The following is a 25230-nucleotide window of genomic DNA, read 5'->3' as shown; positions in this document are numbered from 1 at the left end:
AATGACACAGAGGCAGCATTCAGTTGATCAGCATAGCGAGGTTCTCCCTTCATTGTCCTGTTACATCTATATTTATACCATTTGATCCTATAAGCATGCCTCTATAATCACATCATGGTATGTTTTGGGTTCCTTGTTTCTTATCTGACCTTTGCCAAAAATCCTGTCTCTATCTAGTTCTGTTGATTTTAATCCTGTCTAGGTTAATCTCAGTGTCCCATTACAAGGGCTATTCCAAGGTCACTGCTTTACTGATAGGCTACAAGGAAGTGACTGAAGGAGATTATCCTACCCAGTAAAGGTTATGTTCCTCCCAGCCTCGCTGCTTGCCTTCCCTGGGACTGCTCTGTGTTGGTGGATCTCCAGGGTGCTTTGGTGCTTTGGTGCTTTCCCTGGTGGGCAGACCCCTGGGTATGTGGGCCCAACAAGTCCCAAATTTATTGCCAACAGTCTTAGTCCAAGTTCTTCATAAGTAGTACATGGTATTTCTGTAACACTAGGGGGGTTCACTGATTTATTCTCTTCCTTAGTCCGGTTAATCCCTAACTCCAGGGAAAAATCCTCACTTGGGGAAACAACCTTTCTTGGGGAGGTGGTCCTGTTTAAAACACATAGTGCTAAGATAAGAGGGGGAGCAAACATATGCCATGTACGCCAGGTCCCTTGAAACATAAGCTGTGCAGATGTTTCTTCCCTGCAGCAACTATGTCAAGCAGCAAGGGTGGACCAGCTTCCGGCATTAGATGGGAACCAGGAGATTTTCCTCTTTTTTGGTCTAGTAGTTCTCAACTTGAAGTATAGAAGGAACGCCTACATTGAAAAAAAAATGCTAGGTCTCTAATCCAAACTAATTGAGTGAGAGTCCCCAGTGTTTGCCTGGGTATGGATGTCGTGACAAAAACTTCCCAGTTGTTTCTGATGGGCAGCCTAGTAAGAAACCCCTGTACATTTGAGAGGATCAGAGTAACTCTTCTTTATGAGCCAGTAAGACTCTTTCTGGGAGCTTCATTCCTTTGTAAGACTGGGATCTTGGGGAGAAAAAGTGGGTCTAGGACTGAGGTTTGATAACTTTTTCTGGTGTCCTCCCAGCTTCCTCCCAGGTCATCCATGCTTGCTCCCCACCCTTCCCCCTGGTGGTACATGGTTGTGCTTGCACATCCCTTCTGGGCATTTCCTTCAAGGCAATGAGCTCAGCCAGCTGGCAAGTGAGAGCAATCTCACTGGGCCAATTCTCACTGAAGTCAGCCTCTGCAGGGGAGTTAACTGCTGACAACAGCTGAAATTTCAAGCCATGTGATGATGTAAAGACTTCTGGTCATTGCTGGAAGACATTTGTTTTTAAAGAGGTGGGGTGGAATATTTTCTGTGTAATATTAGCCATGCCTGCTTAAGTGACCTTGAGCTAGGAACCTGAAAATCCAAGAAAAGCCCAATTAATTATCACCCTTTCCCCCATCCCTACATCCTGAGTCCCCCTGCAACTCTCAGATCATGCTCGGCTGCTACCTACCTGTTCACCCTCTCCTTTCCCTCCTTCCTTCTTTTCTTTCTTATTATGGGAACACCTACTATGTTGAGTGTTGTGATGAAAAGTCAGAGTTAGATGTCCCTGCTCTCAGGGAACTCTAAGATTACTGGTGAGACCTGGAGTGCTCCGATGATTTCAGTGTGAGGACTGTGAACAGAGTGGCACCATGGACCTACAGAAGAGTCACCTGACCCAGGAGGAAAGCTGTGACTTAAATCTCGAGGATTAAGTAAGGGTGAGCCAGGGAAATATGATGGAGGAAGGAGACTGTAGCACCCTACTGCCTGGTTTAAGGGAAAGGACCTTTAGCAACAAAGTGGTGAAGGAAACTACTTTTTAGGGTCATCAGATCCCAGGTGGAGCAGATACAAACACTTGGGGTCTCTGGACACTTCTGTTACTCACCAGTGAACTTGTGCAGGGATCGCGTACCTGTAACGGAATCTGCTGAACAAACTAACAAACAGTACAGGTGAGGGGAAATCCCAGAAGAAGGTGGTGGTGATAGAAATTGTCCCTAACATTTCTCATTAGTTGGGGTTTCACCTTTTCATCTCTGGGGAAGAGCTGGTGCCACTCTCCCACTGTCCTCTAGGGGCGTACTCATCCCTACAACTCACCTGACCAATGTGTGCACAGTACTTCCTTTTCTTCTTAATTGAGCCAAGGGAAGGTTGGTGGCAGTTTTGTAGACATACTCAACCAACATACAAAGTTTTAAAAATAATTTTTAAAAATATGTTTTTAATTGATTTTTAGAGAAAGAGAGGAAGGGAGAGGGACAGAGAGAAACATCAACTGGCTGCCTCCTGCACGCCTCCTACTGAGGATCGAGCCTGCAACCCTGGCATGTACCCTGACTGGGAATTGAATGGTGACCTTTTGAGTGCATGAGACCACACTCAACTAACTCAGCCACACCAACAAGGGTCAAGATACAAAGTTTTAAACTGAATTCAAAAATTTTGTATGGACATGTTTATGACATTGATGCAGTTATTTTTATATTTAGTGCTATTTTGTTTCTATAGTTAACATACTTATTTATCCTATTACTTACTACCTGATCTCAAAAAAAGTTGGCATGTCTTACAAGATGTCATGGGAACATTAAGATAAAAAAAACAAAGCCCATTAACTGAATTTCAGGACAGAGAAGAGGGTATTCAAAGTAGCTTCTAGAGCTGAGGATGAAAAGAGAACTCTGAGCTTCCTTGAAAACAAAGGAAAAGGAAATTTCCCATTATATGATAAAATAAAATTAACTAGTTTCTCAAGACAGATAAATGTCAGAGAAGTTTACAGATCATCAGTTCTTTAAACAACAAAAATGTAACTAAAATCTAGTCACAGGTTGTTAGATCACACTGTTCACCAGGCACAGATACCAACTCTTTTCCCGGTCTTTCTTGGCCCCATATGATGTAGTTTCAACATTTCAACCATCTGCTGGTCAGTCTGGCCCTACGCTTAAAGGCTATCTCCTTGGCTTCTTTTGCACTGTTCTACACATTCTGAGCCATGAGGCACTTGGTGGGTACTTTTTTTATACCATAGATCACCTCCTACCATATGACATCTCTTCCTGTTTCAAAAGCTATGCCTCTCATTGTACCAGTGAGTGCACCACTAAAGTAGCCTGCAGAGGGATGCTAAGAGGTTCCAGTTTATTAGCAGAGTGAAGTTACTTAGCTTTCCTTATGTGTCATGAGCAATCATATCCTCCCCAGTTGAAATCATCAGCTTTCGCACTGACTCCAGGGTCCCTCAACTCCTAACTTGGTTACACTATTCAGAGATGTGACTATGGAGAACAGTTCTCAAAAGTGTAAAGGGTACTTGAATGTGTTAAAATTATTTGTCTAAATTTATGTGGGGACTGCATATGTATGAACTGTTTTCTGGAAGGAGGGTCTGTAGTCTTTATGATATTCTCAGATGTGCTCAGAACTTCAAAAAAGTTAAAGATCATTATTGTAGAATTCCATCACTATGTCTGTGTAATGTTGCAAAGACTCACTATGACGTAATATGCATCCAAAAAGGATGGTTTTATTTTTATCTTGAACATAGGACTATACCTTCTACACCTACTGCTCAGAACAAGACGGGGGCCCTTCCTCAGAACTAAAATCCATATAGTGTCTCTAGCACCTTGCCTGCTCTTTTCACTATTGCCAAGTCCTAATAAAACCATGATAAATATATCTATACTATTTTATAGATTATGAAGTACAACCAAATACATCATCTAATTCCAACTTCACAGTAACCCTGGGGAGGTAAGCATCAGAGTTTCCATTTTTCAGATGAGAAACCTCAAGATCAGGAAAGTCTAGTGACTGAGTCGAGGTTGTGCTAGAGTTAGTGGGTTCTGGCTCCACACGGGAAACTGAATTCTGTGATATGTTTATAGTCTCTTCTACCTGCCAGGAACCACAATGGGATTGGAAAAGCTGGAATTTCCGCATAGCTGAAACCATTCCAAGCCACTAATACCTCTTCCTGTTACAATAACTTTCTAAACCTGATGCTCTGAAATGTGATCACAGCCCTTCGGTACATATATCATAAATTACCACTCATAACATATGTATAAAAGATGACTTGCTAGGGAGTTACTCAAGTTATCAGCATAAGCAACATATGGATACACAGACTAATGTCCTGGTCACAGAGTTAGCCACAATGACAAAACCATCCTGGGTGTGGTGGTGTAGAAAGGTGATCTTTTCTTCATTTTGGATAGACCTTAGTTACTTTAGACCAGGGGTGTGGAACCTTTTTTCTGCCAAGGACCATTTGGATATTGATAACATCATTTGTGGGCCATACAAAATTATCAACTTAAAAATTAGCCTGGTATAAAAAAAATTAGCCTGCTATATTTGGTCAAACATTTAATTAATTCACCCTTAATGCCTTGGCAGGGTCAGACCAAATGATTTCGTGGACTTTATGCAACCTGTGGGCCTGAGGTTCTCCACCCTTGCATTAAACCACTTGCCCAAAAGGATTTGAATTTCAATCCATCAGAAAGCATTTCTCATTCTGAATTTTCCCTCATAGGAGGCCTATGTAACTGAACAGGATAAAATCCGGCTGGTGGGGGAGCTGGTGACCGTCATCGGGGCTCTAATCATGCTGATCCTAGAGGTGAGGTACACATGGGGTCCAGGCCAAGGCCATCTACCTGAGGCCCCAGACTGAACTGCAGTCTCCATGGTCTTTTTGTTTTACTGGCCTCTTTCCAGATCCCAGACATCTTCAGGGTTGGTGCCTCTCGCTATTTTGGACAGACTGTCCTTGGTGGGCCATTCCATGTCATCATGTGAGTGTCCCTTCCTTCCAGCCCCATGTCTTCCCTCACCAGAATTGCTCCAGGTCTCTCTGGGACCTAGACCTCAGCTTACTTTTCCTATATGTGTGTTTCAGATATAAAGATTAAGTCTAAGTGTGTAGGTACCACCCAAGTCATGACTGTTTTGGAGAGGACCTAGACTATCCAGCCTTCCTCTCACTTCCTGCTCTCTGCTCTCCCCCTCAGCATCACCTCTGCTTCCCTAGTGCTGGTGACCATGGTGATGAGGCTCTCCAACACCAGAGGGGAGGTGGTGCCCATGTCCCTCGGTCTGGTACTGGGCTGGTGCAGCGTTATATATTTCGCCCGAGGATTCCAGATGTTGGGTCCCTTCAGCATCATGATTCAGAAGGTCAGTGCTTTCCCCAAAGTTTCCTCTGGCTTCATCCATGGGACCTTCCCAGACAGAGGGAGAGGGTGGGAGCCAAAAGAAAAATGCTGCTCAGAGTGGATCTGGTGGAACTCCAGGGACCTCCTGATCAATTAGCGATAACTGCTGAGAGGCAAATGGGAAAAGGATCACTCCACCCTCTCTCCCCTTCTCTGTTTTCTGTAGATGATTTTTGGAGACTTACTGCGTTTCTGCTGGCTGATGGCTGTGGTTATTCTGGGATTTGCCTCAGGTAAGAGCACTACTCCTTCCCCCACTAGATAATTGGATCCAATTCTTCAGAATATTCTCTCTCACTCTTGCTCTCATTTCTTGTTTGTACTCCCATTTACTCCCCCTCCCAAGTGGAAAGTGAGTCAAAATACACACTGACACCCATAGAACCAGGGTCACTCAGGTTGGCCTAGAAGGTAAACCCATGTGCTCTGACTTTCTGAGCCAATAACATTCATGTTGACTACCCACCCTGCAAGATCCTTAAAGGACATGTAGAAAAAGGGCTTTGTAGTGAGAGGGACATTAAACAGGAAAGACTGGCCACATGTGGATTTCAGAAAATGATGTAGGCAGAGACAGTGCAGTATGTAAGCCGTCTATATGTACACTATAGAAGAAACATAAAGCATTCAATAACCTATAATGTGCTTTTTTTCTATGTGTGGTCAAAGTTGAAAAAAAGAGAAAGAATTCTCAAAAGGAGGTACAAAAAATCTTTGGAGAGTTTGAAGAATGAGAGAGGAAAACAGACAGAGAGTTGTGAAGAAAGACTGGGCAGAGAGAGGCAAGCAGGTGCTTACCGAAGGCCCTGGGTGCAGTGGGAGAATGCCAGGGAGGAGAGAAAGGATCACAGCATGAAACTGGCAGACAGGGGGAGGGACAGGGAAAGCAAATGAGTAGAAGAAAGTTTTTAGGCAGAAAGAGGAAGGAAGAGCCAAAGGCGACAACTCTAATCCAGTCTTCAATGTCCTCAACTGAACATCCATAAGACAATGGGATGTACTAGATGATATTTGAGGAACCCCCCAACTCTCAAAGACCAGGGCTCAGTACAAAGGGCACTATTCCTGTCTTAGGAATTCCCTATTAAATAGGGATCCCATAAACCAGTAGACCAAAAAACTGCACCAGCAGCTGAACTATAAAAGGTTAAAACTAAAATATATGTATATATTCTATCTAATAAAATGGTAATATGCAAATTAACTGCTACTCTGTCATAAAGATGGCAGCGTCCATAGCCACAAGATGGCGGCGCCCAGTCCTCTCAGCCCCGCCGGAGTCCCCCAGTCCTGGGGGGGGCGGGGGGTGACCACTGAGAGTGGGCAGTGTGAGTGGCCTGGCAGAATGCTTGCTTTGTCGCCCCGGCGACGAGGCAAGCGTTCTGCGCCTGGCCGCAGAAGGGCCTCTGGCCTGGCCAGGGCACAGAATGCTTGCATAAGAAGAGAAGAAACTGGCGAGCTGAACAGAGTCAAGTGGCCCCTGACTCCCAGGCAAGGTCAAATTTGGGTGGCCAGAGGGTGGAGGGGGTGAAGGATAGTGTGACAGGAGGGGCTGGTGGCAGAGGCACAGGGGTGAAAGCCGGCTGAGAAAGAGGAAGGAAGCCCTTTATCAGAGTTCCTGATAACAGGGAGGGAAGTCTTTGCATTTTCCAGCGGCAGATGGGCCTCTGGCCAGGCCAGGGCACAGAATGCTTGTGTCGTTGCCCCGGTGACGAGGCAAGCGTTCCGTGCCCGGCCATAGATGGGCTTCTGGGCCACGGAGAGCCTCTGGGCAGCAGGCACAGAGTGGCCAGGCCCTGCAGAGAGCTACTGGCGCACGGATTCATGTGCAGGGCTACTAGTGTGTGTGTGTGTGTGTGTGTGTGTGTGTGTGTGTGTGTGTGTTAATATTCAGCTAAATGGCTGAATATTAACATTATCCAGAGTGATGAACTTGGCATATGATGTCTCAGGATTAGCCAGGTCCACAGGTAAAATGTAACTTACATGTATACATTCACACATCTATATTTATAGGTGTGTAAGTTGGTATAGGTGCATGTAAGTGTACGGAGATATATGTTGGAAGTAGAATGAATGCTTATTGTGATCATTCTCTTTTCTTCCATCTCCATGCCTTTTTCTTGGGCGGAGCAGCGTTCTTTATCATTTTCCAGACAGAGGACCCAAAAAAGCTAGGGGAATTCTATAACTACCCCACATCACTGTTCACGACCTTTGAGCTTTTCCTCACCCTCATCGATGGCCCTGCCAACTATGACGTGGATTTGCCTTTTGTATACCACATCACCTATGCGGCCTTTGCCATCATCGCCACACTACTTATGCTCAACCTGTTCATAGCCATGATGGGTGACACTCACTGGCGAGTGGCTCAAGAGCGGGATGAGCTCTGGAGGGCTCAGGTAAGTTTACTAGTGTTAGTCTTACTAAGGAGCAGAGGGTAGGGGTAAAAACCAGAGTGTTATGTTATGGTGGATGATTCTTAGGAGAGTCATAAAAAACCCAGTGGGGCTGTCACCTCAACAGAGATACATTTGGATAGAACTAGGAGACAAAGGAGGGTAAACTGGTAGCAATGGGTAGGATCAACACCCAAGATCTGAGGATATTGATCACAAGGGAAAAGTAGACTCAGCCATCATCTTTGAGTCCAGGCAGAACTAGAAACAGTCTTGTTCTTATATATCCTAGTTTTTATTTATTTTTTTCTGATAATTTTAGAATTTTTTATTGTCTAAAGTTTTACATATGTCTCCTTTATCACAAATTGACCCCCCCCCCCAAGCCATTCTCACCCCGGGCAAGCCCCCACTGCCCCAGTGTCTGTGTCCATTGGTTATGTTAATATGCATGCATACAAGTCCTTTGGTTGCTCTCTAACACCCCCCCCACCATTTGTCTATAGATCGATCTATTCTTGTTCATCAAATTATTTTGATCATTATATCCCACATTTGAGTGAGATCATGTGATATTTATCTTACTCCAACTGGCTTATTTTGCTTAGCATAATGCTCTCTATTTCCATCCATGTTGTTACAAATGGTAAAAGTTCCTTCTTTTTTATAGTGGCATAGTATTACATTGTGTAGATGTACCACAGTTTTTTAATCCACTCATCTGCTGATGGGCACTTAGGCTGTTTCCAAATCTTAGCTATTATAAATTGTGCTGCTATGAACATAGGGGTGCATATATCCTTTCTGATTGGTGTTTCTGATTTCTTGGGATATAGTTCTAAAAGTGGGATTACTGGGTCAAATGGGAGTTTCATTTTTAACTTTTTGAGGAAACTCTATTCTATCTTTCACAGTGGCTGCACCAGTCTGCATTCCCACCAGCAGTGCAGGAGGGTTCCTTTTTCTCCATATCCTTGCCAGCACGTATTGTCTGTTGATTTGTTGATGATAGCCATTCTAACAGGTGTGAGGTGGCATCTCATTGTTGTTTTGATTTGCATCTCTTAGATGATTAGTGATTTTGAGCATGTTTTCATATGTTTCTGGGCCTTCTGTATGTCCTCTTTCAAAAAGTATCTATTTAGATCCTTTGACCATTTTTTGATTGGATCGTTTATCTTCCTTTTGTTAAGTTGTATGAGTTCTCTATAAATTTTGGAGATTAAACCCTTATCTGAAATAGCATTGGCAAATATGTTCTCCCATGCAGTACTTGTTGCTTTCTTGTTTTGTTGATGGTTTCTTTTGCTGTGCAGAAGCTTTTTATTTTGATGTAGTCCTATTTGTTTATGTTCTCCTTAGTCTCCATTGCCCTAGGAGCTGTGTCTGTAAAGATATTGCTACGACATATGTCTGCTATTTTGCTGCTTATGGAATCTTGTAGGATTCTTATGGTTTCCCATCTTACATTCAAGTCCTTTAGCCATTTTGAGTTTGTTTCTGTGTATGGTGTAAGATGGTGATCTAGTTTCATATTTTTGCAAGTATCTGACAAAATTTCCTAGCATCATTTATTAAAGAGACTGTTTTGACTCCATTATATGCTCTTGCCTCCTTTGTCAAATATTAATTGAGCATAATGGCTTGGGTCAATTTCTGGGTCCTCTGTTCTGTTCCATTGGTCTATATGTCTGTTCTTGTGTCAGTACCAGGCAGTTTTGAGAACCATGGCTTGGTAATATAGCTTGATATCTGGTAATGTGATCCCTCCAACTTTGTTCTTCCTTCTCAGGATTGCTGTGGCTATTTGGGGTCTTTTTTTTTTATTCCAGATGAATGTTTGGAGAGTTTGTTCTAGATCTTTGAAATATTCCGTTGGTATTTTTTTAAAAATATATTTTATTGATTTTTTACAGAGAGGAAGGGAGAGGGATAGAGAGTTAGAAACATCGATGAGAGAGAAACATCGATCAGCTGCCTCCTGCACACTCCCCACTGGGGATGTGCCTGCAACCAAGGTACATGCCCTTGTCCGGAATCGAACCTGGGACCCTTGAGTCCGAAGGCTGATGCTCCATCTACTGAGCCAAACCGGTTAGGGCTATGCCATTGGTATTTTAATGGGGATTACATTGAATCTGTAGATTGCTCTGGGTGATATGGACATTTTAATGATATTGATTCTACCAGTCCATGAACATGGTATGTTCTTCCATTTGTTTATGTCTTCCTCAATCTCTTTTTTCAATGTCCTGAAATTTTCTGAGTACAGGTCTTTTACATTCTTAGTTAAATTTATTCCTAGGTATCTTAAGTTTTTTGGTCCAATGGTAAATGAGATTTTTTTTCATTTCCCTTTCTGTGAGTTCATTATTGGTGTGTAAAAGGACCATAGATTTCTGGGTATTAATTTTGTATCCTGCTACATTGCCAAATTCATTTATTAGGTCTAGTAGTTTTTTGATGGAGTCTTTGGGGTTTTCTATGTATAGTATCATGTCATCTATGAATAAGGACAGTTTTACTTCTTTTTTTTCCAATTTGGATGCCTTTTATTTCTTCTTCTTGTCTGATCACTATGGCTAGCACTTCCAGTACTATATTGAACAGGAGTGGTGAAAGTAGGCACTCCTGCCTTGTTCCTGTTCTTGGGGGAAATGAATTTAGTTTTTGCCCATTGAGTATGATATTGGCTGTAGGTTTGTCATATAAGGCTTTATTATGTTGAGGTATGATTCCACTATTCCCACTTTGCTGAGAGTTTTTATCAAGAAAAGGTGTTGGATTTTGTCAAATGCTTTTTCTGCATCAATTGATATGATTATGTGATTTTTGTCTCTCAGTGTGTTTATGTGAGGTATCACATTTATTGATTTGCGAATATTGTACCATACTTGCATCCTCAGAATAAATCCCTCTTGGTCATGGTGTATGATCTTTCTAAAGTAAAGCTGAATCTGATTTGCTAGAATTGTGTTGAGGATTTTAGCATCTATGTTCATCAAGGAGATTGGCCAGTAGTTCTCTTTTTTGTGTGGTCTCTTTATCTGGTTTTTGGGATTAGGGTAATACTGGCTTCATAGACAAAACTTGGAAGTGTGCCTTCCTCTTGAATTTTTTTGGAATAGTCTGAGGATGATAGGTTTAGTTCTTCTTTGAATGCTTGGTAGAACTCCCCTGTAAAGATGTCTGGACGAGGGCTTTTGTTTGCTGGAAGATTTTTCATTGCTGCTTCAATTTCTTTGGTAGTTATCAGCCTATTCAGGATTTTTTGTTTCTTCCTGATTGAGTTTTGGGAGCTTGTATTTTTCTAAGAATATGTCCATTTCATCTAGGTTGTCCATTTTGTTGGAATAGAGTTGTTCATAGTATTTTTTCATAATCGTTTGTATTTCTGTGGGATCGGTTGTTACTTCACCTCTTTCATTTCTGATTTTGTTTATTTGGATCCTCTCTCTTTGCTTCTTGGTGAGCCTGGCTAGAGGTTCATCAATCTTGTTTATCCTTTCAAAGAACTAGCTCTTGGTTTTGTTGATCTTTTGTATTTTTTGTTGTTGTTGTTTCTATGTCATTTATCTCCGCTCTGATCTTTATTATTTCCTTCCTTCTGCTTACCCTGGGCTCTTCTTGTTGCTTTCTTTCTAACTCTTTGAGTTGTATGGTTAGATAATTTATTACCATTGTTTCTTGTTTTTTTGAGATAGGCCTGTAGAGCTATGAACTTCCCTCTCAAGACTGCTTTTACTGTCCCATAGATTTTGGATTGTTGTGTTTTCATTGTCATTTGTTGCCATGATGCTTTTTATTTCTTCTTTGATCTCTTTGGTAACCCAATCATTGTTTAATAGCATGCTATTTAGCCTCCAGGTGTTTGATTTTTTTCATTGTTTTTATTGTAGTTGAGTTCTAGTTTTATGCCATTGTGATCTAAGAAGATGCTTGATATGATTTCTAGCTTCTTGAATTTGAAGAGACTTTGCCTGTGTCCCAATATGTGGTCTATCTTTGAAAATGACCCATATGCACTTGAGAAGAACGTATATTCTGTGGCTATGGGGTGAAATGTTATGAAGATGTCAATTCCATCTGATCTAGTGAGTCATTTAGGATTGATGTTTCTTTGATGATTTTTTTGTTTAGAGGATTTGTCCAGTGGTGTTAGTGGGGTATTAAAGTCCCCTACTATGACTGTATTGCTGTCAATCTCTCCCTTGATATCCTCCAGAAGTTTTTTTTTATGTATTTGGGTGCTCCTGTATTGGGTGCATATATGTTTATCAGAGTTATTTCATCTTTATTTTATTTTATTTTTTAAATTTTTTTAAAAAAATTTTTATTGATTAATTATTACATATGTGTCCTTATCCCCACATAACCCCCCCATCTCCCGAGTTATTTCTTCTTGTTGGATTCCTCCCTTTAGTATTATGAAGTGGCCTTCCTTATCTCTTGTTATGGTCTTCACTTTGAGGTCTAATTTGTCAGATATAAGTATTGCTATCCCAGCTTTTTTTTCATTTCCATTCGTCTGAAAAACCTTTTTCCATCCCTTTACCATCAGTCTGTGTGAGTCCTTTTTTCTGAGGTGGGTTTTCTGTAGACAGCAGATATATGGGTCATGCTTTCTTATCCATTCAGCTACCCTATGTCTTTTGATTGGGGCATTTAATCCATTTATATTTAAAGTTATTATTGATAGGTATTTGTTTGTTGCCATTTTTATTCTTTATGCCTGTGTTCCTTCTTCCCTTCCTATTTCTTCTTTTTACAGCAGACCCTTTAGCATTTCTTGCATTGCTGGTTTGGTGGTAATAAACTCCCTTAGTCCTTTTTTGTCTGTGAAGCTCCTGATTTCACCCTCAATTTTGATTGATGGCCTTGCTGGGTACAGTATTCTTGGATTCAGACCCTTCCTTTGCATGACTTTGTATATTTCATTTTATTCCCTTCTGGCCTGATGTGTTTCTGTTGAGAAATCAGTCGCTAGTCTGATGGGGGTTCCTTTGTAGGTAACTTTCTGTCTCTCTCTGGCAGCCTTTAAGATTCTTACTTTGTCGTTGGTGTTTGACAATTTAATTATAATGTGTCTTGGTGTTGGTCTTTTGGGACTTTGTGAGCTTCTTGGACTTGTGTGAGTTTTTTCTTCTCTATGTCAGGGAAGTTTTCTGTCATTATTTCTTCAAACAGGTTTTCTATTCCTTGCTCAGTTTCCTCTTCTTCTGGCACCCCTATTATGTGGATGTTAATTAGTTTCCTGTTGTCCTACAGTTCCCTTAGGATCTCCTGTTTTTTTAAGGGGGTTTTTGTTGTTGTTTTTTTTCTAGATACTGCTCTGCTTGGGTATTTTTTCCTACCTTGTCTTCTAGCTCACTGACGTGGTCCTCTGCTTCTTTCAGTCTACTATTGATGCTTTCTATTGAGTTCTTTATTGCAGCAATGTCATTTTTTCATTTCTTCTTGGTTCTTCTTCATTTCCTCTTGGTTCTTACACATGTTGTTGAATTTTTCTTCCATCCTTTTCAGTGACCTTATGACCATTGCTCTGAATTCTTTCTCTGACATATTGCTTGCCTCCATTTTGTTTATTTTCTGGTGATTCCTCCTGTTTTTTCATATGCAGGCTGTTTCTATGTCTCCCCATGATTGCTCCCCTCTGGATGTCTGGTTATGGAGCTCTCTGTCTTGCATTGACTTTCCCTAGGTGACATCTGACCTTTCCATCCACAGATTGCCTCACCAGCTGTATTTAATTTGCCAATTCTGGGTGGATGTAATCGATTCAGCTGTTCCTTCTATCTGCTCTGTGAGAAGGCACAGGGCTCGTCTATGTATTCACACCGCTTTGTCTCCTCCTGGACAGACTTTCTTGGCACTCATGGTCAGAGAGGCTGGAGTTTTGGTGTTCCTGGGTTTGCAGCTGAGGCAGCTTGTTCCTGGATGTTGTGGTTGTAGGGTCCTGGGAAGTATCTGAGGTCTTCCCAGTTGAAGGTAAGGCTGGGCTTCAGATCACTGCCACTCTTCCCTTTAAGATGGTGCAGTCTCTGTGACAGAGCCAGCCACTCTGGGAGAGATTTCAGCAGCAGTAGAGGCTACCAATCCAGGGGAGCCCTGTCCAGCAGTCCCCAACAATTCCTTGGAATATAGCTGTCCCTCACTCACAAATATAGACGCTCCCTGCACATCCATACACCCTCCTTTCGTTCTCTCACTCACACACTATCTTACAGCTTGCCGTCCCATTGGTAGCCATCTTGGATCTCCTATATCCTAGTTTTTAATTTGGACCTTTTCTTCTATAACTCCCTGTTTCTCTATGATCTGTTTTTAAAATATATTTTTATTGATTTCTGAGAGGAAGGGAGTGGGAGAGAGAAATAGAACATTGACGAGAGAGAGACATGATCAGCTGCCTTATCATGTCCCCACTGGGGATTGAGCCCACAACCTGGGCATGAGCCCAGACTGGGAATAGAACCATGACCTTGTGGTTCATAGGTCAATGCTTAACCACTGAGCCACACTGGCAGGGCTGTTCTGGGTTTTTTTTATATCATGATAGGCTAATAAAATTTTAAAGTTGGAAATTCCTTTAGTGGTCCTCTAGTTGAGTTTCTATCCATTGTATAATCATTTATTGGCCAGAGAGTCATTCAATATCTGTTCCAATGCTGATTGGGATCTTATTATGTGGATTTGGGCAGTGATTGGGAGGAGGCAAGCTTATTTCACATTTTAAGTGTTTTTTTGTTGTTGTTGTTATTAGAAAAGCCCATGTTACATTGAGCTGAAACACATTTTTCTATAATTCCATTCTTTGGTCCAAGTCTTCTTGTATAATGCAGAACACACCCTTCCCTATGAGCACTGTTCAAATATTTGAATACAGCTATTAGTTAATCCCTCAAACTTTCATTCATTTTATAATAATTATTTAGATAATAATTATGAGTTGGGAAGTGTCCAGGAGCTGGGGGATACAAGCACGAACACACCAATGCAAGTTGTGTCCTCATGGACCTTACATGAGCTTGGAAAGACAGACATCAAACAAATGACTTCGCAGGAAGCTGTACAATTGTAGTAAAAGTGTCACAGAGAAGTAGAAGATGCTATGAGCAGGGTGCAACAGGGGAGTCTGACAGGAAAGTTAGGAAAGGCTTTTCTGATGGAGTGACATTTAAGAGGAGCCCTAAACATGGGTAAGAATTAACCAGTTAAGAAGAATAAGGAAGAAGGATAACGATTAGGATTTGTATCTATCAGGACTCTTGGCTACAGGACAGAAAATCAAACTTAAATAGACTTAAGAAAGGCAGTGGGAGGAGTTTGTGTTGGCCTCCATAAATAAAAAGTTTAAAGAATTAAACTAAATTTAGGTATGTCTGGTTGGAGCCCAGATCGTTTCAGGCACTATACCAGCTTTTCTGTTCTGTTCACTTTTGTCCAGCTCTTCTAAGGGAAGCTGTAAACTCCCAAAGGAATGAGCAAGTGTACTTCATAGCACAATGCCAAGGGCCACATTCATGTTGTATCCTGATGCTGTGAAATGTGCCTTTAAAAAAGCATCTTCCTTCCAGTGAACCCACTCTCAGTTCTATCTCATTGCAACAAGTCTGAGTTATAGGACTGGATAGTGGTGGTGGTGGTAATGGAAGAAGAGTCTGGGGAGAATAGACTAATTAACCAGAACTGTGTGCAGACAAGTCTTCTCCAATTGATGGAGTGGGGGTAGAGAAGGAGAGATTATCTAAATGAAAGATGGGCCCTGTTACCAGAGAAGGTGGGGGTTTCAAAGATAGCGCAAAGAAAACAAAAAGTGTCCTTTTCAAGATAAAGAGGAAGAAAAGCTATCCAGGGAAAGGGAATGGAATGATTGAAAGTCCTGAGGTTGGATGGAACTTGGTACAACTAGGAAACTGAGAGAAGGTCAAGAGAAATGTAGAGTACTAGAAAGACACAGGGTGTAAGAATGGAAAATGGAGAACTGGGCATTTTAAAGGATTGGCAGTCATTTCAATTAATGAAGCTTCTTGGCCCCAATCCATCCTGACTGCACGCTCCTGTTCATGCCCTAATAGATCATGGGCCTTTCAAAACTGGGATGGTCCTGATATAATCAGAGGAATGCAGTATGAAGAGTGGGCATGCCCTTCCTTGCTTTGGACACTAAACCATGAATAGCACCTAAAATTGAGCTTATGATCAACTAGAACCCCGCATTTCTGTTACCCAACTTACTTCGCTAAGCTCTTTCACTGTTTTCCTGTACTTACACAGACACTTGAGTCTTAAACATAAGTAAAGAACCTTATATTTGGTTTCCTTAAGTTTTATGTTATTGTTTTCTGCCCAGCATTCCTGTCTGGTGAGATCATTTTTATATTGCTTCTGTCACCTTGCAAATTACATATCCCTCCCTATTTTGTGTCATGGGTATACTTGATAAGTTTTTCTTCTGTTTCACTTAAGTAATTAATGAAGGCTGGGCAAAGTACAGAACATGTGACATGCCACTAGAATTTTCCCTGCTAAGTGTGCCATCATTAACCTACTCTCTTCCTTGTTAGGATATTTGCTACAAGTTCCCTGAGCACTAGCAGCCTTACTTAATCCTCAAGATCATAGAGATTCTATTTAATAATTTTATTTAAATCAGGATCATTGGTCTATGGCTTTCCTATGAAAGAGCAAATGAAATTACTTTGGAGTGACTCATTTTTCATGAATCTGAATAGTAATGTAGGGGTCACTGTTTTATTCAAAACACTCATAAAAGCCGAAACCGGTTTGGCTCAGTGGATAGAGCGTCAGCCTGCGGACTGAAAGGTCCCGGGTTCGATTCCGGCCAAGGGCATGTACCTGGGTTGCGGGCATGTCCCCAGTGGGAGATGTGCAGGAGGCAGCTGATCGGTGTTTCTCTCTCATCGATGTTTCTGACTCTCTGTCTCTCTCCCTTCCTCTCTGTGAAAAATCAATAAAATAGATTTAAAAAAAAAAAACAAACAAAAAAACAAACAAAACACTCATAAAATATTCTTGTCCTTTTCTGATGAATTAGGAGTAAAGCAGATAGCATGGTGCCTGGCACAGGTGAGGGGGTGGATCAATGACTGTCATCTCCATTGATATCTGCTGTCTCTATTCCATAGTTGCCCTTGGGTTCTCTGTCTGTGTTCTCTGAACCACATGGCTCCTTCTGAGTTCTTCCTCTACCTCTCCCCCTGTCCAGGTCGTGGCCACCACCGTGATGCTGGAGAGAAAGATGCCTCGCTTCCTATGGCCTCGTTCTGGGATCTGTGGGTACAAGTACGGGCTAGGGGACCGCTGGTTCCTGCGGTGAGTGACAATGTATATGCGTGAACTGAAATGTGTGTGATGCCATGGGAACAAGGGTGACCAGTTACACATTTATCATCCTTCCCTCCATTCTTTTTTTTTAAAAATATATTTTATTGATTTTTCACAGAGAGGAAGGGAGAGGAATAGAGAGTTAGAAACATCGATGAGAGAGAAACATTGATCAGCTGCCTCCTGCACACCCCCTACTGGGGATGTGCCCGCAACCAAGGTACATGCCCTTGACCGGAATCGAACCTGGGACCCTTCAGTCTGCAGGCCGATGCTCTATCCACTGAGCCAAACCGGTTAGGGCCTTCTCTCCATTCTTGAGATTTCCATTAGACCTTAGGGAGAAGTCATCACTCTATACAGTGACCCTGCATTAGCCAGTTTGAGGGAGGAGCTAGAGCCAAGGAGGGTAGAAAGAATGATGATAGCTGATGGCAGGCTATGTGTCCATCAGGGCAGTAACATGTGAAAAACTACATATATGTATGTATGTTTGGATGTGTTATAAGATTTGTTATAATCTTATTCCCATATGACCCCCATTCTAGTATGTTCTTGCCTAAAGCTAACCTCCTTCATACTCTATTCTTAGCTCCTAACCTATCTCTTCTCTCCTCTTATTTATGTCCTGAATTTTACCTCATTTTTATGATATAATTATTTATTAATTGGCTTTTTTTCTCTATCATATTCACCCATATTCCCCACCATCATACCCACACTCAAATCCTGAGTTCAAGACCTCCTTGGTCTCTACCCCAGTTAGTCCTTCATTCTATTGCACTTTCCTTCACTTGACCCTGGGTGCTCTTCTTATGTCACCTCTGCTCCTTACCTTCCCCTTTCCTCTTGGTCCAGTCTCCTACATGTGCCCCATTCACCGCTGTTCCTCCCCACAGCCCATCTCTGCCCACCTCAACTGAGTGCTTTCCCTTTTCCCCTCAGAATCGAGAGCCTCCATGATCAAAATCCTTTGCGAATGCTTCGCTATGTGGAAGCCTTCAAGTCCTCAGATAGGGAGGATGAACATCTTTCTGAGAAACATCTCTCTGTGGTTGAAAATGGGACTCGAGCCAGAGGCTCTCTGACCCTCCCAACGCCCTCCCTATCCCGGACCACATCCCGCAGCAGCAGTCACCGGGGTTGGGAGATCCTTCGTCGCAACACCCTGGGACACTTGAATCTTGGACTGGAGCTTGGTGAGGGTGATGGAGAGGAAAATATGTATTTATGATTAGAACTCCTGTTGCTCTTGACATAGCTCCAGGTGGCCTGGGTGGGAGGCAGGGAGAGAGGCACTTTCCTATACAAGTAGCTAACTTCCATGCTGTTAATAATGGGAGGGGATGGACAGAATAATATTTGAAGGCCGTGTCTCAAACTTCATCTAAGCATTTCTGGAGATGGGCAATAGGCAAGTGTTGTCCGACACATCTTCTGAAAGCCCTACATCTTAGGAAAAGAAGGTTTTGTTTTGTTTTTAGCAAAGTTGGGCTTGGCCATCAAAGACATGAAATAGGGATGCTAGACTAATAATATCTGGATCATCTCTTTGCTTCTTGAAGGTACTGGAAAGTAGTAAGCTGGGTAGCCTGCCTGGATCCACATGCTTAATGTGGGGGAAGGCAGGCATGACCCTGAGGTTGTGGCTCTTCCCTTTTTCCTATAGCCCTGAAGGGCTCTTTCCCCACCTAGCAACCAAACCCCAACTAGAAGACTGTGAGAAAAAAGGTTCTTCATCCTTGCTTTATTTTTTTTAATTTATTGTGGTAATATATACATAAAATGATCACTTTAATCATTTTTAGGTATACAATTCCATGGCATTAATTATATTCACATTGTTGTTCAACTATCACCAGTATTTATTTATAGAACTTTTTCATTATCTTAAGGTGAAACTCTTATACCCATTCAACATTAATTCCCCATTATCTGCTCCCTAGAGCCCCTGATAATTAATGTTCTACTTTCTTTTATAAATTTGACTACTCTAGGCACCTCATAAAAGTGAAATCATACAATTATCTGATGTATTTCATTTAGCATAATGCTTTCAAGGTTCATTCATGTTGTAGCATGTATAAGAATTTCATTGTTTTTAAAGACTAAATAATTGAATTGTATGCATATACTAATTATGTTTATCGATTCATCATGGTTGGACATTTGGGTTGTTTCTACCTTTTGACTATTATGAGTAATACTGTTACAAATATTAGTGTACAATTATCTAAGTCCCTGGTTTCAATTCCTTTGGGTACACACCTACAAGTAGAATTGCTGGATCTTACTGTAATCTTTGCCTAATGTTTTGAGAAACTGCCATATTCTTTTCCTCAGTGGATGTGCTATTTTACATTTCCTCCAGCAATATACAGTGTTCCAATTTCTCCACATCCTCATCAATACCTGTTACTTTTTGTGTTGTTATTGCTGTTGTTGTTATTGAGAGTAGGCATCCTAATAGATGTGAAGTGGTATCTTATTGTAATTTTGGTTTGCATTTCCTTAATGTCTAATGACATTGAATACCATTTTGTGTGCTTGTTGACTATCTGTAAATCTTTCTTTTTTTTTTTTTTTTAGAAATGTGTATTGAAGTCCTTTGCCTATGTTTCAATTGTGTTGATTTTTTTGTTTTTATTTCTGAGTTCCTTGATTTTTGAGGCTCAGAGTGTAAAGTGTTTGTATCTTGTTTGCATCATGGTGTGTGTTTTTAAGTATGTGTGTCAAATAATGCCTTTCAATGCTTGAATGGCCCAAACATTTCTTTTATGGGATTGTCCCTAGTCTGTCCCTCTGGTAGCTCATTAGCAGTTGACCATCCTTGTGACTAGAGGTAGCTCCCAGCTATGTCTCCTGCCATCCCCAACTCCCTTTGCCCCTTTGCTGAGTTGTTGGGTGGATGACAATAATAGAAGAGGGGCCATCCCTCTTCAGGAAGGACATTGATAACTGGGTGTCAGGGTGCTCATTATAGGAACTCAGGTGTAGCCTCCCTCTTGACTCCAGCCCTTTACTTCTCATCCTAGCCCCATCATCTCCCTCACCAAAAAACCATAATAACTTTTAAGAGGACTATGGTCTATAACAGCAAAGAGATATGTGGGATTTGTGAAACCATAGACAGGTTCACCCAGATACTCATGCAAAGCACAGAATAGTATGGATGGTGAGGGGTCACATGAGCAAGCATGCATGCACACACTCACACAAATGGAGGGTACATAGGTGGCATGGGTTCTTAAAGTGTTCAGTCAGTCACTATGATCCCTTGTATTTTCTTTTACCTTGAAAGTATGTCCTCCCCTGTTGACAACTATATTCCCACCTGTGTTCCAGATTCAGTTTTCTTTCTGTCTCTGCTGTCATCTGTGCCTATCACTTTTTTCTCTAATGTTCTCACATGTGTATCTTCAACCCCTCCCTCCCTACTAGTTCTAGTCAGCAAATAACAATGCTCTATTCTTTTCCATCTTCAAACAAGTTGCACCTCCATCTCACCACCGCCTTTTAGCTATGGCTGCCCCACCTTTTTTCTCTCTCTTTCTCTTCAGGGCCAAGTTTCTTAAGAGAAGACTCCATTTTCCACTGACCTTACACAGTTTCCTCAATCCATTGTGATGTGACCTTACCTCTCCATGCTACTGATATCACTCTCATCAAGGTTATCTATCTACCTGTAGTTAAATCCACTGAAATACTCAGTCTTGCTTGAACTTTCTCTAGCATCTGTCAGATTATAGGCAACCTCTCAGCATATCCACAGCCACATACCATACCACCCTGTCTGCTTCTCTTCACCAATCCCTTCAATATTTTCTGTCCATAGGCTCTGTTTTTCCCACCACCTGGGCAGTCCCATCCACCTCGTAGAGTGCATCAGCATGCACACATTTGTGATTCCCAACCCCTTATCTTCAATTTAGATATGTCTCCCAAGCTCCAGGCATGAACAGCTTGGATTCCTATCTATTGCACATCTGTACCTAGATATTTTACAGACACCTCAAATTCAACATGTTCCAAACTGAACAACTTTTCTTCCTCACCAAACCTGCTCTTCCACCAATGTTTCCAACCAAATCAAAGTTGCCCAAGTCAGAATCCTTGGTGCTATCTACATCTGTCTCAACTCTCCTCTCCAGTACATCTCAAGTCTTGTGGATTCTTTGCTTAAAACACCTCCTTTGAAAAGTAACTAGTAGTGATTAATAATGCATCACATGGTACAAAATTGAGAGAGCACACAAGATATACAGGGGTGGGGAGAAGCTTTTCTACCTCTGTCCCAGCTCTTCTGGTGTTCTTTCCAGGGGCATTCACTTATAAACGTTTGTTATTTATCCTTCCAAAATTACTCTCTGCATATTCAAGCATATGTATGTGTGTTCCTCTTAAAAATACATATAATAGCCCAGCCAGTGTGGCTCAGTGGTTGAGCATCAACCTATGAACCAGGAAGTCACAGTTCAGTTCCTGGTCAGGGCACATGCCCAGGATTTTGGGCCTGATTCCTAGTAGGGGGTGTGCAGGAGGCAGCCGATATTATATGTACATAAATACATATAACAGTACAGTATATTAGGAAAACAGTTCTTGCTTTTCTCATTTAATATATTTTGAAGATTGTTCCATGACACTACGACATAAAAACAACCCCTTTCATTTGTCTCTGCCTCTCTGAATCCCACTGGCATTCTAAAATGGGCCACTGTTATCTCTTGCCTGCATCACAGGATTAGGTTCCTAACTGCTCTCTCTGCTTAGAGTGCACACTACAGCCAAGATGACCTTTGTAAAATGTAACTTTTGCCTCAAAGGGTGGTCTTCTGAAAGCCCTTCCATGAGCCGACCCCTGGCAACTTCTTCAGCCTCCTCACATATATCTCCTCTTGCACTCTGTCACCAAGCTAAATTATTATATTATTATTAGTTACTCAATGGTGCTATATTCTCCTTATCCTTGACTTTCACAATTTGTGGACCTTTCTACCTTTCTGCACCTATTCCCCCTTCTGTCTTTGTAACTCGTGTTCATCCTACTGGTCTTAATGATCATACACTGATTGTGTGTTTGTGTGTGGGGGTGGTGTTCCTAACACATAGGCTGGGCTAGAGTCCACCTGCTCTATGTTCTCAGGCCATCTATTTTTTCTTTTTATTATGCATCCTGAACTTTATTGTACTTACTTGTTTAAATGTCCATCTTCTTTAGTGGATTCTAAGGCAAAGATGACGTCCATCGCATTCATCATTGTGTTGCCAATGCGTGGCATAATTCCTGGTACAATGAAGTGGAAAATAAATATCTATTAACTCAATCTATTAATGATTGACCTGTTTTTATTCTAAGTTTTCCCAGTGAGGTAACAAATGCCTGCCTTTGAGTGGGGTTGCAATCATTAAAAATGAGCAGATGGTATGGATAGAAATACTTTGGAAAGGAAAAGCACCATCACAAATGTGATGTGTGTGTGTGTGTGGGCGTGTGCATGTGCGTGTGTGTACGTGTGTGTGTGTGTGTGTGTCTATATGAGAGAGAGAGACAGAGACAGAGAGAGAGGTGGGGGGAAGGAGAAGGAGGAGAAAGAAGTGGATATTATGAGGAAGAAGAAAAGAAGGGAAGAACAACCACAGCCCCAGAGCTCTGGGACCGGATCTTACTGAACCATCTGGTGCGTGGTCTCCTCTGAAAGCAGCAGTGAAGGCCTCAAGAGCCTGATGAGAAAGGCAAAGATGCAGGCACAGCCACTGCTGCACAACAGACAGACAAGGTGAGTGAACCAGGAGCTGAAGGGTTCCAGTGGCCGGCAGATGCTCTTGCCCCAATGGGCAGCCACTTGGGGCTCCAGAGAGAGGGACAGGGGACAGAGAAAAACTGCTGTTTCTGCCTCAGGAATTCTTCGGGTACCCCCAAACAATTACCATCCTCCCCTCCTGTCTCCCTCCTCCCTGGTGACTTCAGAATACAGAAGGCAGAAAATTCTCATTTCCGAGCACCTCACACGCCAGGCAGGGAGGTGACTGGAGGGACATTTTATTCTCTCAGGAGGCCTTGGACTTTATAAACATGTCCCCTCCCAGCTGCTTGGAAAGCATTTGATTGACAAGGTTCTAGTAGGGAGGGTTGTGGAGCCCCCAGGAATGTCTCTGCCAGTGGCCTTGGGAAGGAAGGGCCGAGGTCACTGTCCTTCCCTTGTGCCACGCTGAAGGAATGCCAGATAAGGTCTGGGTCCTGCAGGTGAGGGAGGCAGAAACCAGAGAGGCTGGCGAAGAAGGGAAGACTTCGTGGGTCCCTGGGGCATGGTGCACATGGCAAAACTGGGTGGAAAAATGGAGGTGGAGCGAGGGCCAACTGTGGCCTCCACAAGACGCCTTTGCACACCTGAGTTCACATGATGAAAGCTGTGAAAATACCTTGACGCAGGATCAAGGATCATTTACTTCTTCAGGTCAGGCCTACCTGGTTCTTAAAAGGCAATGGGGGGTGGGGGTGGGGGCAGGGGCAGGAATGAGAAATGTGCAAGGAAAGAAATGCTTTGACGGTAACAAGGAGTACGTTGGGTAATGTGGCCCCTGTCTCTGTCCTGGGACGGCAGCCAGGCAGGAGCCACCTGGGGTGGACTGGACACACCTGCTTCCTTTGCTTGTACTGCCTCTTTGTTATCCTGGCTTGGAGGAGGAGGCAATTATAGCCCTGGGGCCCCAGGCAGTGGTGGCTTATGCAAGGCCAGGCTGCAGCTGGAGGGACTGGGTGTGCCTGACCCCACTCGCCTGTGTGTGCTGGGCATCTGTGACAGGGGTCTGCTCGCGTGTGCGCTCGCATGCAAGTAGTCCTTAAAGGGGCACTCTCTTTTTAACATGCTTTTTAACTCCTCTCCTTCCTCCTGCTGGGGCTTGCATAACTCCTTCCTTATGTAGCTGTGAAGTCAACTGTGGGGGGCTGGCATGAGGTTCCTCCCAGAGATGCCAGCGCTGCCACCCCCCCCCCCCCCGCCCCCGTCCCCAATGACTACATTGGCCAGAGACTAGCTTGTGTTCTGGGCTTATCTGAGGGCCACCCTGTTCACCTCCACCAGCTTTCTCACTGCCATGAGTGGCCCCTCTAGGCAGCTGGGCCCTTTAGGGATAAGGAGTACAGTAAAACGACCAGTTTCGCTTCGCTGCTCTGCCATGGGATTAGCTGATGGTTTCTGAAGTGTTTCCCTGACATGATTGTGGAAAGATAGTAGCATCATACTCATGAAAGCACGTGGGCCACTAACATTTTGCTCATGGAGGGAGTTTTTATGGGGATATACTTGCCGTCCCAGGGTTCACCTCTTTATGCTCCTGCCCTCTCTGTTTTTCCTCATCCGTCTCCTTCCAATAAGAGGTAAGGAAGGGCGACAGATAGATCAAAGCCTGTGGCTACCTGAAGGTGACCTTTGGCCCAATCCTTCGAGATGCTCTCCTGTCCCGGGTCAGAGCGCATGACCCCTAAATGGATGACTAGTATCTCTTTCCAAGACTCTCAGACTTGGCCCCTCCTCTCCCTAGGTCTGGAGAGGACACCTGCCAATTGTTCTTTCTTATCCTCGGCAGAAGTCTCTGCCTCTTTATCCTCTCTCTCCCTCCTTGAGTGAACCTGGTGGGCATGAGGAGACAGTTCCAGGCCCCCCACAGCCTCTGTCCCAGACCCTCTGGGCCTTAGGTCAGTGATCGCTCCCTGCCCCTGGGTCCCAGGCCAGGGAGGAGAGGGACTCGGGACAGGATGGGGGTGGGGTGGATTGGCTGCAACCAGCCACAGGTGCCTTTCTGAAGACCAATTAATCATTTAAAGGCAGAAGTCATTGTCTCTGTGTGGGCTGGGGATTGACAAACACCCTCCCCCGTCCCAGGATACACACACACACACACTTCCCTGCTACCTTTCCTTGTTCTCCTGTCACCTTCTGGGCCTCTCTCTTGTACACTGACCCTCCTTTGCCTTTGGGGCCTAGACAGGGAAATGTATCCACTAAATAGCTTGCAATTTCCTTGGCACAGATCATTCTCCATAGAACACAATTCAACATATACTGCATGTCAGGTACTCTGTCAGGGAACAAGGTCACAATGTGGTTTCCACTCTGCCTCTGAGGACCTGCAAGTGGGGGAGATGGGCAGGTAAAGGGGGGATGCTAAGGCAGTGCTATTCTGTACACAGAGCAGGG

General features: G+C 43.0%; 2 protein-coding genes across 3 annotated transcripts in view; both read left to right on the top strand.

The window, feature by feature from the left end:
• TRPV5 (transient receptor potential cation channel subfamily V member 5) overlaps nt 1-22340 on the top strand; it is a 33872-nt gene extending 11532 nt beyond the window's left edge. The window contains exons 9-15 of the mRNA XM_070424063.1: nt 4598-4684; nt 4783-4859; nt 5076-5241; nt 5446-5512; nt 7416-7684; nt 16911-17017; nt 17975-22340. Of these exons, the coding sequence (XP_070280164.1) occupies nt 4598-4684; nt 4783-4859; nt 5076-5241; nt 5446-5512; nt 7416-7684; nt 16911-17017; nt 17975-18263 (1062 nt within the window). The 3' untranslated portion in view covers nt 18264-22340. The remainder of the gene's footprint in view (nt 1-4597; nt 4685-4782; nt 4860-5075; nt 5242-5445; nt 5513-7415; nt 7685-16910; nt 17018-17974) is intronic.
• A 78-nt stretch (nt 22341-22418) lies between these two features.
• Nucleotides 22419-25230, top strand: part of TRPV6 (transient receptor potential cation channel subfamily V member 6) — a 27304-nt gene continuing 24492 nt past the window's right edge. For both annotated transcript variants that reach the window (XM_070424062.1, XM_070424059.1), the window contains exon 1: nt 22419-22809. In XM_070424062.1, coding sequence (XP_070280163.1) covers nt 22757-22809 — 53 coding nt within the window. In that variant the 5' untranslated portion in view covers nt 22419-22756. The remainder of the gene's footprint in view (nt 22810-25230) is intronic.

The sequence above is a fragment of the Myotis yumanensis genome, unplaced genomic scaffold, assembly GCF_028538775.1.
Source record: "Myotis yumanensis isolate MYYU_CA2020_CCGP unplaced genomic scaffold, mMyoYum1.0.hap1 SCAF_9, whole genome shotgun sequence".
In the NCBI taxonomy this organism is placed as follows: domain Eukaryota; kingdom Metazoa; phylum Chordata; class Mammalia; order Chiroptera; family Vespertilionidae; genus Myotis; species Myotis yumanensis.
Note: the sequence above shows the minus strand (reverse complement) of the source record. Positions and strands in the feature narration are given on the sequence as shown.